Source organism: Schistocerca americana, chromosome 8 (assembly GCF_021461395.2).
Source record: "Schistocerca americana isolate TAMUIC-IGC-003095 chromosome 8, iqSchAmer2.1, whole genome shotgun sequence".
NCBI lineage: Eukaryota > Metazoa > Arthropoda > Insecta > Orthoptera > Acrididae > Schistocerca > Schistocerca americana.
In genome coordinates, this window is record NC_060126.1 from 201,389,936 (window position 1) to 201,404,522 (window position 14,587).

At 42.7% G+C, this 14,587-nt stretch overlaps 1 protein-coding gene across 3 annotated transcripts in view; it reads right to left on the reverse strand.

Moving 5' to 3' along the window:
* LOC124545007 (protein bric-a-brac 1-like) overlaps positions 1-14,587 on the reverse strand; it is a 467,428-nt gene that overhangs the window by 362,165 nt on the left and 90,676 nt on the right. The window contains exon 1 of one of the 3 annotated variants that reach the window (XM_047123769.1): positions 2,576-2,923. The exons of the other annotated variants lie outside the window; for them this stretch is intronic. Coding sequence (XP_046979725.1) covers positions 2,576-2,923 — 348 coding nt within the window. Of the gene's footprint in view, positions 1-2,575; positions 2,924-14,587 lie in introns of those variants that run through there. 3 annotated transcript variants of the gene reach the window in all.

Below are 14,587 nucleotides of genomic sequence, written 5' to 3' on the forward strand. Positions count from 1 at the left end.
TGATAATTTTGTTGGAGACATGTCAAATAAAAACCAAAAAGTGTGTAATTTTAGATCGCCAACTTAAAAAAAATGTCACATCCGTAATCATTTTAATAATACAATTAACGGTTTACTCTGAGGGTAATCATGGGCTATGATTACCTTTTAAGTATCAAAGTAATACATCTATAACAAATATTGAGTGGATAACCTTCAGTTCTCTGGAATATAATAAACTGCACAAGTAATATGTATCAACAATGGCAATTTTAGGTTCTTGCCCCTCCCCCACCCACTCCATCTGGAAAAACTTCTGCGGGCGCCTATGTCTAGTATTACTTAATGCAGCATTTAGCGATGAATAATGCCATCGGGGGTCACGTACAATTCCGACTTCCCAACGTGTTAGAAGACGTAACTTATGACACGGGACACGTAGGAAGATTGTTAGTATATTCTTTAAACGTAATTTACCTTCTAGTCATTGAGTCGTATTAAAACTGAACTGATACTAGTTCATATTCAGACAATGAAGATACATTCACGTGGAAACGAACCACTTTCTGGATATGGGGTTTCCATAAAAAAAAAAAAGTAAAAATTGAGGAACATTTCTGGTTAAGAGGGAGGACATTGTAGTATGGCGTGCACACTTTGAGAGAAAACGAGAAAGATGCGAAGAAATCCGTCGTGTACACTGATGAAACATAGGTGCATACACACTACACTGTCAGGAAATGTCGGTAGCATGGTGACGTACCATGTGCGCGGAAAAATAAACCTTTCCCAACTTCAACGAAATAAAGAATACGGCTGCAATACATAGCATTACGAAAGACGACTGGAAGACGGCGTTTGATAAGTTGAAAACTATTATGGACGAATACTGGCACAGAGACGCATTGATGGACGAAACTGGACAAATGAAATGATCGTATGGCATTGTTGGCCGGGAGGTCCCATTCGGGTTCGGCCGCTAAGTCGGCGCTGCATTGGGCGACTTGCGCGGTTGAGGAGGATGAGAACAACACAAACACAGTCCACGAGCGGAGAAAATCTCCAACCCGACCGGGAATCGAACCCGGGCCCAGTGCATGGGAGGCAAGCATGTTACCACCCATCTAAGCAGGCGGACATGGACGACGCTATTGCAAGCGTAATTATTCAACGTCGTCCAAACAGTGACAGTGAAATTTCGTCGCGTGGTTCTGACGATATAGCGGACAGGGCAGAGACAGCTGCTTCGTACGTCAGGAACAGCTCTACTGAGTCAGCAGATGAGGCAGAATTGTGAGCCTAAGAGATAGGTGTTTTTATTTTTATTGGCCCATCATAATATTTAAACGTTTGATTAAAAAACAAATATAGATTAATCTTTTTCCATTGGATGTCCAATGCGGTCAAAAATGTATTTTTCACTACAAGGTTTAATAATATAGTGATCAAGTCATTTCGATAAAGATTTCAAAAATTAAAAAAAAAATGTTAACACCTGGCAAAATAGGAGCCCACAACCTCTCGCACAGTAATCAAACGCGTTCTCCGAAACTTTTATTTTCGTCCATTACTTACAAACGAGGGTCCACTAGGGTGAATCGCTCCAGGATGTGATACCTGAGATCCTAATCTACACCATAGTGTATAAGGTTTCTAAAATCGATCCTCCCCGACAGTTCTATTCTGCTAGTTATTAGATCGTACACCAAAATTTCTATTTAATTTTAATTTTTTACTGTTTCTTGTAGAATAATATAGTAACAACGAATTTATTTTCATCTTCCACAAGTTGTTGATGTTGTTGTTGATGTCTTCAGTCCTGAGACTGGTTTGATGCAGCTCTCCACGCTACTCCATGCTGTGCAAGCTTCTTCATCTCCCAGTACCTACTGCAACCTACATCCTTCTGAATCTGTTTAGTGTATTCATCTCTTGGCCTCCCTCTACGAAGTTATTAGATCCAAAAACAACAGTTTTAATTTCGCAAGATTGTCTGTAGAAGAAAGTGTTAATAGGAAATATATTACACCTTCACTTCACTTCAGTTATTAGACCGTAACACAACAATTTTTTTTCCTTTGCTATGATTTTCTGTAGAAGAATATATTAAAATTGAATGTACCGCTGTCTCCCTAAACGCACGCACAGCTGCATTGCTCGAGCCTAAAACAACAGTTTTATATTATTATTGTTCATTTCCATTGTTTTTCTGAACAATGATGTATTGACAGAGTGTACATTTGTTTTATCTGCTGCACTTGTACCAAGTACAGATCACGAACCGTGTTACATTTACAATGAAGGCAGTTATAACGTTCGTGCTTCATCCGAAACAAACCAATAGCAGCACACGTCAACGGTTCGCACCGCGCCCACCTAAAACGTCAATGGTAAACTGAACGAGTAATAGTCTGCTTCAAAGCGTAAAGTAACTTGCGAAGGAAAAGATGTAGATACGGACAAACATGGGACGTATCGATGTATAAAGACTAATGGAAGCCATCTTTCACCGAGACTGTACGAAGCCTGCCACGACAGAGCGAGAAATTATAACAGCGAGCCGAAAGCATCAAATAGCTGCCAGCGAATGACTCACGTGCCGGTACGCGACCTGCGAGCGTTGCTTTACGTGGGGCCGCAGGAACGAGTCGATCTTGCGGAACCAGACGACGGTCGGTACGTAACGTTCGCCACGATGCGCGCACGTTTTGATTTTCTTAAGCTCCTGCAAGTAGGACGAACGCAGGTTGTTAATCTTGTACTTTGCGTCGGAGACACCGAATTCCGGAATGCCCATTGCGGCAACGATGGCCTCGAGCGCGGTCAGACGGGACGGCTTGTCGTTGTAGACGTCGAGCTCTGTGTTCCAGAGGCACTCGTGCCTGCAGTAGAGGTTGACGAAGCGCATCACCGTGTCGTCGCTCCATCGCGTGCACGTTGCCATCGCTGCGGCGCGGGTTACTAGAAACTACCGGCCGATGACTGTGCGGCTCGCGTCCGAACTTGGCCGGAGCCACCCGAGCGCCGGCAGCGACATCCGTGGCGGCTCTGACGTGGCCACCGAGCTCGGACGGGGTCGGCCAGCGAACCGATGTCGATCGGCTACTGCCGCGCCGCGCCGCGCCGTGCGCTACTCGAGTCACGCAGGACCAGCGTCGTGAGGACGACCTACAATTCCGCCCGCTTTTGGGTGCCTATTTCCGTCCGCGCGCGGTGCGAAATGTTGGGCCGTGTGCTCTGCTCATTTCGACTGAGGAGCTGGCTGCGTCTAGTCTGATCCATAGCAGGCAATAAGGAAGAGAAAGATTAAGGTTAATCGTCTGAACGTGGACGAGGTCACTGGAGACAAAGCAGAAGTTCGGTGAAACGAAACCAGCCATGCCCTACTTCGAAAAATGCTGAAGCGCACTGAATTGTTGCAATGTTAGTCATTCGATCGTCGCTACCTGTGAGATACCTCCAACCTCGGCAACCTTCGTTATTGTTCGTCTGTTCTCGTAGTCCGTTTGCCGCTGCACTATTGTGAGTAAATCCGCGCGTGAGACTATGTCATGTAGCTGTGTTTTTGTCATTTCCACAAAAGCGAAATGCTGCCGAGAATTCTTCCGGGTTGTATGGCCGTGGTCCATGGAACTCTTCTATTGCAGTCCGCAGCTCGTGGTCGTGCGGTAGCGTTCTCGCTTCCCACGCCCGGGTTCCCGGGTTCGATTCCCGGCGGGGTCAGGGATTTTCTCTGCCTCGTGATGACTGGGTGTTGTGTGCTGTCCTTAGGTTAGTTAGGTTTAAGTAGTTCTAAGTTCTAGGGGACTGATAACCATTGATGTTAAGTCCCATAGTGCTCAGAGCCATTTGAACCATTCTTCTATCGCTGACGTTTCGTCCAAAGCTACGTTGGACATCTTCGGAAGTGCTCCTGGTTGTGCTGAGTCTTGCCGACTGACGAGTCGGACGTCAAAGAACAGCCTAAATACCGTGGAAAGTGGGCGTGGTCTGGATTTCACCCAATAGCAGAGATAAACCTTGTCACGAATAAAATATAGCTACCGATCACAGTACGTCAAAGATAAAAACTTCTCTTCGATTCTGTAGTGCCACGGTCCATACATCACTGAGTTTCATAGATTCTTCTTTTCTGTTAAAATTATCCCCAAGTTTGTATCTTTCGATGGCTTCTCTGAATAGCCGTGGATAATAGTTCGTCATAGTTCCCGAAAATTTCACTACGTGATCACCCGACTGAAGAGCATGTTCCGCCACGGCTGACTTGTCTGTTTTCCCTAGTCGGCAAAGACTTTTATGTTCCTTCAACTGTGTATTCATACTTTTCTTTGTAATTCTAGTGTAGACCCTACCACATGTACACGGAATCTTATATATACCACTAGCAGACAGAGAGGGGACGTTTACCCTTAACGGAACGAAGTGCTTGGCCCATTTTCTTAGTTGGTCTGAAAATCGGTCGAACGTTATGTTTCCTTAAAATGATATTTTGAATTAAAAATATTTGTTGAGATCTATACTTGGACTTGCGTATTTCGTCGATCAATCCTGAATATTCAGTTTTGAGTTCTTTTTTCTTATTTCATTACTTCGTCGAGTTTCTCACGCTGTCATGCTTCAAGTTAATAATAACGATGGTGCGAAGAGGTCCCGGTTTCAAATATTATGCGTCATGTTATCAAAGCCTATAGCATACGAGGACTGCATTCCAGTAGCAACGGCTGGAAGCGTGTCCTGCGAGAATTTTTTATATACTTCAGGTTATCGCACAGTGGAAAAATGACGTGCAAAAGCAAACGGTAAAAACATAATTTCCCAGGGCGGCAAGACTTACGGAACTGTTAATGAAATCGTAAATTAACTGTTCCTTCGTTGTCACTCGTTTGATGTTTAGTTAATTATGTAACCATAAACCTTTCACTATAGTCAGAAAACCTAAGCCATAGGGACTTCTGCTTTGTTTCTGTAATGTCATTAATTTTGTCGGACTGAAAAGTCCTCCAGCAGAATAAGAGACAGGCACTACACTATTTCGACGAATGTAGTTCGCGAGATTTTGTTTGCCATTGTTACTGCTTGGTTATTAGTACCTGAAAGTATAAATTCCCATTCGTGATTACGGAATTGTGGCTGTTATACATTTTCTTCTGTACTGCCTTTAGAAGAACTCAAACATGCTTGAATGATAAACTAATTCACATTACAAACCTAGAATGAGTTTTTTGGCTTGTTAATAAAGTTCATAATTAAAACATTTTAATTTTACCTCAGGTATTGTGTTACAAGATATTACTATTCAAAATTATTCCTCTAACAACAAAAACAAAATCATCGGTTTCGTCTATATTTCGTTTTAAATCCTAGCTGAACTTTGGTTAATGAATGGCGTGACAACTCAAAAAAACTTCATCTGCAGCCATGAAAAATAGTAGAGTAAAGCTGTCCATCACATATAATAATTGGTTTGAGGAAATTCGGAATTTAGACTTGGTAAAACAGAGAAATGTCTGTTGATGAAACAATCACGGAAAATCTAAATCTCGTTGGCCGGACGGAGATCGAACCACCGTCCTCCCATTACAAACCCAGTATTTTGCAATTGCGTCATCCCACTCGATTAAAAAAAAAAAAAAAAAAAAAAAAAGGAGAGAGAGAGAGAGAATTCAAACCCTGTCTCCCACTAGATTCCATTTCACTACTGATATTTATAACCTAATTTCGTTCATGTCGAACTGTGATATGGAAATCACGACTGTTCATGACATATAAGGTGAGTTAAAACAATTTTTGGGTTTGTAACTAACAGATTGCGGGCCTCAGGATACAGATAGCTGCACCGTAGGTGCGACCACAACGGAGGGATATCTGTTGAGAGGCCAGACAAACGTGTGGTTCCTGAAGAGGGGCAGCAGCCTTTTCAGTAGTTGCAGGGGCAACAGTCTGGATGATTGACTGATCTGGCTTAGTAACACTAACCAAAACGGCCTTGCTGTGCTGGTACTGCGAACGGCTGAAAGCAAGGGGAAACTACAGCCGTAATTTTTCCCGAGGACATGCTGCAACTTTACTGTACAGTTAAATGATGATGGCGTCCTCTTGGGTAAAATATTCCGGAGGTAAAATAGTCCCCCATTCGGATCTCCGGGCGGGGACTACTCAGGAGGGCGTCGTTATCAGGAGAAAGAAAACTGGCGTTCTACGGATCAGAGCGTGGAATGTCAGATCCCTTAATCGGGCAGGTAGGTTAGAAAATTTAAAAAGGGAAATGGATAGGTTAAAGTTAGATATAGTGGGAATTAGTGAATGTCGCTGGCAGGAGGAACAAGACTTCTGGTCAGGTGAATACAGGGTTATAAATACAAAATCAAATAAGGGTAATGCAGAATAGGTTCAATAATGAATTAAAAAAAATAGGAGTGCTGATAAGCTAATATAACGAGCATAGTGAACGCATTACTGTAGTTAAGATAGACACGAAGTCCATGCCTACCACAGTACTACAAGTTTATATGCCAACTATCTCTGCAGATGACGAAGAGATTGATGAAACGTAATGTGGCGCTACAGAAGAATGCTGAAGATTGGATGGGTAGATCACATAACTAATGAGTAAGTATTGAATAGGATTAGGGAGAAGAGAAGTTTGTGGCACAACTTGACTAGAAGAAGGGATCGGTTGGTAGGACATATTCTGAGGCATCAAGGGATCACCAATTTAGTATTGGAGGGCAGCGTGGTAAAAATCGTAGAGGGAGACCAAGAAATGAATACACAAGCAGATTCAGAAGGATGTAGGTTCCGATAGGTACTGGGAGATGAAGAAGCTTGCACAGGATACAGTAGCATGGACAGCTCCATCAAACCAGTCTCAGGACTGAAGACCATAACAACAACAACATGATGAGATAAAAGAAATTATTCAGATAGTGAAGGGAGACGAAAATTTAATAGTCATTGGTGACTGGAATTCGATAGTAGGAAAAGGAAGAGAAGCAAAAGTAGTAGTTGACTATGGAATGGGGGTAAGGAATGAAAGAGGAAGCTGCCTGGTAGAATTTTGCACAGAGCATAACTTAATCATAGCTAACACTTGGTTCAAGAATTATGAAAGAAGGTTGTATACATGGAAGAAGCCTAGAGATACTATAAGGTATCAGATAGATTATATAATGGTAAGACAGAGATTCAGGAACCAGGTTTTAAATTGTAAGAGCCGGCCGCGGTGGTCTCGCGGTTCTAGGCGCTCAGTCCAGAGCCGCGCGACCGCTACGGTCGCAGGTTCGAATCCTGCCTCGGGCATGGATGTGTGTGATGTCCTTAGGTTAGTTAGGTTTAAGTAGTTCTAAGTTCTAGGGGACTGATGACCACAGATGTTAAGTCCCATAGTGCTCAGAGCCATTTGAACCATTTTTTAAATTGTAAGACATTTCCAGGGGCAGATGTGGACTCTGACCACAATCCATTGGTTATGAACTGTAGATTAAAATTGAATAAGCTTCAAGAAGATGGGAATTTAAGGAAATCTGACCTGGATAAATTGAAAGAACCCAGAGGTTGTAGAGAGTTTCAGAGAGAGCACTGGGGAACGATTGACAAGAATGGGAGAAAGAAATACAATAGAAGAAGAACGGGTGCCTTTGAGAGAAGAAATAGCGAAGGCAGCAGAGGATCAAGTAGGTAAAAAGATGAGAGCAAGTAGAAATTCTTGGGTAACAGAAGGGATATTGAATTTAATTGCTGAAAGGAAATATAAAAATGCAGTAAATGAAGCAGGCAAAAAGACATTCAAACGTCTCAAATACGTTACGGTTGCAAAATACTAATGCGAATTCCTTACAGACGAATGGAAAAACTGGTAGTAGTCGACCTCGGGGAAGATCAGTTTGAATTCCATAGAAATGTTGGAACACACGAGGCAATACTGGTCCTACGACTTTTCTTACAAGATAGATTAAGAAAAGGCAAACCTACGTTTCTAGCTTTTGACAATGTTGACTGAAATACTCTCTTTCAAATTCTGAAGGTGGCAGGGGTCAAATACAGGGAGCGAAATGCTATTTACAATTTATACAGAAACCAAATGGCAGTTATAACAGTCGAAGGGCGTGAAAGGGAAACAGTGGTTGGGAAGGGAGTGACACAGGGTGGTAGCCTACCCCTGATGTTATTCAATCTGTGTATTCAGCAGGCAGTAAAGGAAACAAAAGAAAAATGGAGTAGGAATTAAAATCCATGGAGAAGAAATAAAAACTTTGAAGTTTGCCGATGACACTGTAATTCTGTCAGAGACGGCAAAGGACCTGGAAGAGCAGTTGAACGGAATGGACAGTGTCTTGAAAGGAGGATATAAGATTAATCTCAACAAAAGCGAAACGAGGATAATGGAACGTAGTCGAATTAAATCAGGTGACGATCAGGGAATTAGATTAGGAAATGAGACACTTAAATTAGAAGACGAGTTTTGCTACTTGGGTAGCAAAATAACTGATGATAGTCGAAGTAGAAATAAAATTTAGACTGGCAATAGCAAGGAAAGCGTTTCTGAAGAAGAGAAATTTGTTAACATCGAGTATAGGTTTGAGTGCCAGGAAGTTTTTTCTGGAAGTATTTGCATCGAGTGTAGCCATGTATGGAAGTCAACCATGGACGATAAATAGTTTAGACAAGAAGAGAATAGAAGCTTTCGAAATGTGGTGCTACTGAAGAATGCTGAAGGTTAGATGGGTAGATCACGTAACTAATGAGGAGGTACTAAATAAAATGGGGGAGAAGACGAATTTGTGGCACAACTTGACTAGAAATGGGATCGGTTGGTAGGACATATTCTGCTTTTCGTGAGAAAAGGTGATTGCTTGGCACACAAACTTCCTTTGAACTACACGTCCTGCTACATCAAAATTGGTCAGTGGAGTTCAGCACCATACTATTGTACAAAATTATAATCCAATTACTGTAATGAATAAATTATGAGAGGTATTGAATGAAAACTATAGAGAATGCATTTCCTTTCCTGTATTTTTAGTGAACTTTGTACATTTACAATTCTGTCGATTGATAGCTGGTGACGACAATGAAGTTCACCACCTCTACCAAAAACAAGATATTTCTATCCTTCACTTCCAGAAAATTTGTATACATAAATGTTTGGCAACTCTTACACATACATTACTCAGTTTTATCACTACAATAGCAATTTTCATTACGACGGCCTAACAACACGTCCTCTTTCCAAAAGATACAGATTAACAGTCCTCTTTTTCTTTTAATGAATCAGGTTTTTTTTGAGTACATACTCAAAAATTCACAACTAATATCGTTGCAGGGATTGCGCGCTAAAGAGTTTCTTGCTGTGCAACTGTGCTTCGCTTGGTATTTACATACATTACTGAGCTTCTCAGAATAAAATTAGGCACAAATTAGTTAAGAAAAGGGCAGTGAGGGTCTCATAACATTACAGAGTGCGCTTCCTGTGTGTTTTGGTGTATTTCGATATGCTATAAACTTTTTAATTCCACAGGTCGACGCAGATGACCGAGACCGAGATGGGAGGGTTTACAACCAGCAAGACAGTGCACCACCTTATTTCCTCAGGGAAGTTCGAGGTTTTCTCGATAATCGCTTCCCAGGTCGGTGGATTGGCCGTGAAGGGCTAATCACATGGCCACCTCGCTCCACAAACTTGACACCACTGGATTTCTTTCTCTGGGGTTTCATTAAAGACCGTTCCTCCCCACCAAACAATTCAGCCGACCTGAGAAATCGAATGTACGCTGCCGGTGCTCATGTTACATCCGACATGCTGCAACGAGTGTGAAAAGAAATTGATTACCGGTGGGATGTTTGCCGCATCACATCGAGCCAAAATGGTACTTAACACTTTTCTGTGAAACTTGAGGTTGTTTGCTACAGAATGACACACACATCTACCGGTTCAGTAAGTTTTCACAATAAATTTCTATATAATTCCAAAGTTGTTGACTCACCCCAGTAGAGCGGCATTAAGGGATACATTATGCTCTGGGGACGCGGTGGATGCCAGTGCGTCCCCAAAACGAAGACCAAGTAGGTGGGTCCCCACCTTTTCAAGCCCATCACGACAAGAAGCAACTACACGCCGTTTCACAGTTATACCGATCTTCCGCAGTGCGACTTGTAAATCACTTATGACGTAGTGTGCAGACATTCCTGGAGAGCGTTTATTTTCCAAAAAATGTGTTAACAGTATATGGTATATGGATATTAGTTATTAATAAAAATGCATATATGTACAGGAGCTACGTAAACCTCTGATCACCGCCTTGTACTGCCAGACAGGAATCAGATTCTTAGTCATCCTGTACAGCAGTTCTGTCTTTCCTCTGGCAAAGGCCACTTCCCCCACCAAGACCATTCCTCGCTCTTCAGTTTACAGATTAATAGACCATATCCTCCTCAGCATTTCCTGCCCAACTCTGATAAGGGAGTAGAAAAAATTACTTCACTGTGCTCCTGATTATATAGTGGAGGTGTTTTCAGCTTATTCATTAAGTACTTATTTGCATAAATTAAGAGAGTTTTACATAATACATAATCCTATAAATAAAACGTGAGAAGTGTTTAAATTATTAATGTGATATTGTCAGATTTCATTAATGAAGCAGTTCATTATCGAGCCACATTCATGTGACCACCTGTCAAAAGCCTGAGTGACCATGTTTTTAAGTGCAGTGTGAGACATGCAGGAAGAGAGCCAGTGAGGTTTCCAGTGCCATGCCAGCTGTGCTCCGATTAGGTTTCCCAGCTGAAGATCCATGGCACATACAGACGGATCGAGTTGGTCCCACAGATTCTCAATTGGGTTTAAATTGGAGGTGTTTGACGGCCGGGAGTGTACAGTAAACTCTCTGGTGCTCTTCAAACCACACACATTGACTGCGAAGACTGGGAGCAGTGTGACACGTTGCATTGTCTTGCTGGTAGATGGCATCGTACCGAGGAAAAACAAACTAATAGCCACAGTTCTCGCGTTTTCGTTTGCGTCAGAAAGTAAACCGATTTTGTGACATATTACAAGTTCCTTATCAGGGGCAAATTATTTAGTTTAACCTGAGTGCTTCGGTAGTTAGGTTTTTGAATATCTGTGTATTGCTAGGCACAGTTCGTGCGTTTCCGGCAGGTTCTAAAGTAGAATTGCACAGCACGTACTGATAGTCCGTTTAGCTGTTTTCCACGGTCTTAAGTATGGACAGGGACTGCGATTGTTGTGTGCTGGTGCGAGCCGAGTTGGTGACACTTCGCTCTCAGCTTCAGGCTGTGATGGCTCCGGTTATACAGTTTGAGGCTGCAGTGGATGGGCACCACTGTTATGGGCCTGCCGTGGGGATCCAACGGACGTCCAGCACGCCAGAGTCCTCCGATCGGTCCTCACCAGTGACCAACCCAGTTACTGCTCGCACTGAGGTTGATCCCTCACCTGTGGTCGAGTGGGAGGTCGCTCCGGGGCGAAGCAGGCGCTGAAAGACTTCCCAGGAAGCCGCACTGAAGGCCTCCCCAGTTTGTCTGACAAACAAGTTCCAGGTGACGTCTGTGGCTGACACTGTCGCTGAGCCAGACGCTGTCGCCTGTCCTGTTTCAGAGGTAACCACTCAGCCTGCAAGGTCCGGGCAAACGCAGAGGGTGGGATTATTGGTAGTTGGGAGCTCCAACGTTAGGCGCATTATGGGGCCTCTTAGGGACTTGGCCGACAAGGAGGGTAAGATATCTAATGTGGACCGTGTGCACACCGGATGGAATCATTCCAGATGTGGAAACGATCCTCTCGGATGCCATGAAGAGCACAAGGTGCAGCCAACTGCAGGTGGTGGCTCACGTCGGTACCAATGATCTGTGTCACTTTGGATCAGAAGAGATTCTCTCTGGTTTAGAGCGGCTAACAGAAGTGGTAAAGGCTGCCAGTCTTGCTTGCAAGATGAAACCATGGCTCATCATTTGCAGCATAGTCGACAGGACTGATTGCGGACCTCTGGTACAGAGCCGAGTGGAGGGTCTGAATCAGAGCCTCAGACGGTTCTGCGACAGTGTAGGCTGCAGATTCCTCGACTTGCGCCAAAGGTTGGTTGGGTTTCGGGTTCTGCTGAATAGGTCAGGTGTCCACTATACGCAGGAGGCGGTTACAAAGGTAGCAGGGGCTGTGTGGCGTGGACTGGGCGGTTTTTTTTTTTAGGTTAGGGGGTCTCGGGAAAACACGAGAAGGGCTTCAGTCACAAAGGGAGCAGGCTGAACACTGGAAGAACGTAGATAAAGGAACCATTGGTATAACAGTCGAAAATTGTCGTAGCTGTGTTGGGAAAGTACCAGAGCTCCAAGCGCTAACAGAAAGCACTACTTCTCAAATCGTTATAGGCACTGAAAGCTGGCTAAAGCCGGACATAAGCTCAGCCGAAATTTTTGCGAAGAACAACAGTTTAACTTGTCGCGAAATGGAAGTAGATGCATCCGGTGAGTTAGTATGGGCAGAGGTCATTGTTGGCAACCGGAATTAAATAATAATTGGACCCTTTTATCGACCTCCCAATTCAGATGATACTGTTGCTGAAAGGTGCAAAGAAAACTTGAGTTTGATTTCAAACACGTACCCGACTCATACGATAATAGTTGGTGGTGACTCTAATTTACTCTCGATATGTTGGCGTAAATACATGTTTAATTCGCGAGGTACGCTTAAAATATCATCCGAAATTGTGCTAAACGCATTCTCTGAAAATTATTTCGAGCAGCTAGTTCATGAGCCCACGCGAATAGTAAACGGTTGTCAAAACACACTTGACCTCTGAGCAACAAATAATCCTGAGTTAATGACGAGCATCAAAACCGAATCAGGGATTAGTGAACACAGGGTTGTTGTAGCGAGATTGAATATTGTAATCTCCAAATCCCCGAAAAATAAGCGAAAAATATACCTATTCAAAAAAGGAAATAAAAATTCACTTGGCGCCTTCCTGAGAGACAATCTCCATTCATTCAAAATTTATAAAATTCACTTGACGCCTTCCTGAGAGACAATCTCCACTCATTCCAAATTAATAATATAAGTGTAGACCAGATGTGGCTTAAATTCAGACATCGGCAGCAATTGAGAGATTTATACCAAATAAATTAACAAACGACGGAGCTGATCCTCCTTGGTACACAGAACGGGTTAGAACACTGTTGCAGATACAACGAAACAAACATGCCAAATTTAAATAGACGCAAAATCACCAAGATTGATGATATTTTACAGATGCTCGAAGTTTAAAGCGGACTTCAATGCGAGACGCCTATAACAGTTTCCACAACGAAACGGTGTCTCGAAACCTGGCAGAAAATCCAAAGAGATTCTGGTCGTATGTGCAGTATGTTAGCGGCAAGAAACAATCAATGTCTTCTCTGCGCGATAGCAATGGAGATATTATCGAAGACAGTAATGCCAAAGCAGAGTTACTAAACATAGTCTTCCGAAATGCCATCACAAAAGAAGACGAAGTAAATATTCCAGAATTCGAATCAAGAACAGCTGCCAACATGAGTAACGTAGAAGTAAATATCCTCGGAGTAGTGAAGCAACTTAAATCACTTAAAAAATAAAGTCTTCTGGTCCAGACTGTATACCAATTAGGTTCCTTTCAGAGTATGCTGATGTATTAGCTCCATACTTAACAATCATATACAACCGTTGGCTCGACGAATGGTCCTTACCCAAAGACTGGAAAGTTGCACAGGTCACACCGATATTCAAGAAAGGTAGTATGAGTAACCCACTAAATTACAGGCCCATATCGTTAACGTCGATATGTAGCAGGCTTTTGAACATATATGGTGTTCGAACACCATGAATTACCTCTAAGAAAACTGTGTGTTGACACACAGTCAACTTGGATTTAGGAAACATCGTTCCTGTGAAACACAACTAGCTCTTTATTCACATGAAGTGTAGAGTGCTATTGACAAGGGGTTTCAGATAGATACGTATTTCTGGATTTCCGGAAGGCTTTTGACACTGTGTCACACAAGCGGCTCGTATTGAAGTTGCGTGCTTAAGAATATCGTCTCAGTTATGTGACTGGATTTGTGATTTCCTGTCAGAGATCACAGTTCGTAGTAATCGACGGAAAGTCATCGTGTAAAACAGAAGTGATTTCCGGCGTTCCGTAAGGTAGTGGCATAGGCCCTTTGCTGTTCCTTATCTATATAAACGGTTTGGGAACCAATCTGAGCAGCCGTCTTCGGTTGTTTGCAGATGATGCTGTCGTTTATCGACTAATAAAGTCACCAGAAGATCAAAACAAACTGCTAAACAATTTAGAAAAAATATCTGAATGGTGCGAAAAGTTGCAGTTGACCCTAAATAACGAAAAGTGTGAGGTCATCCACATGAGTACTAAAAAGAAGTCGTTAAGCTTCGGTTACACGATAAATCAGTATAATCTAAAAGCCGTAAATTCAACTAAATACCTAGGTATTACAATTACGAACAACTTAAATTGGAAAGAACACATAGAAAATGTTGTGGGGAAGGCTAACCAAAGACTGCGTTTTATTGGCAGGCCACTTAGAAAATGTAACGGACCTCCTAAGGAGACTGCCTACA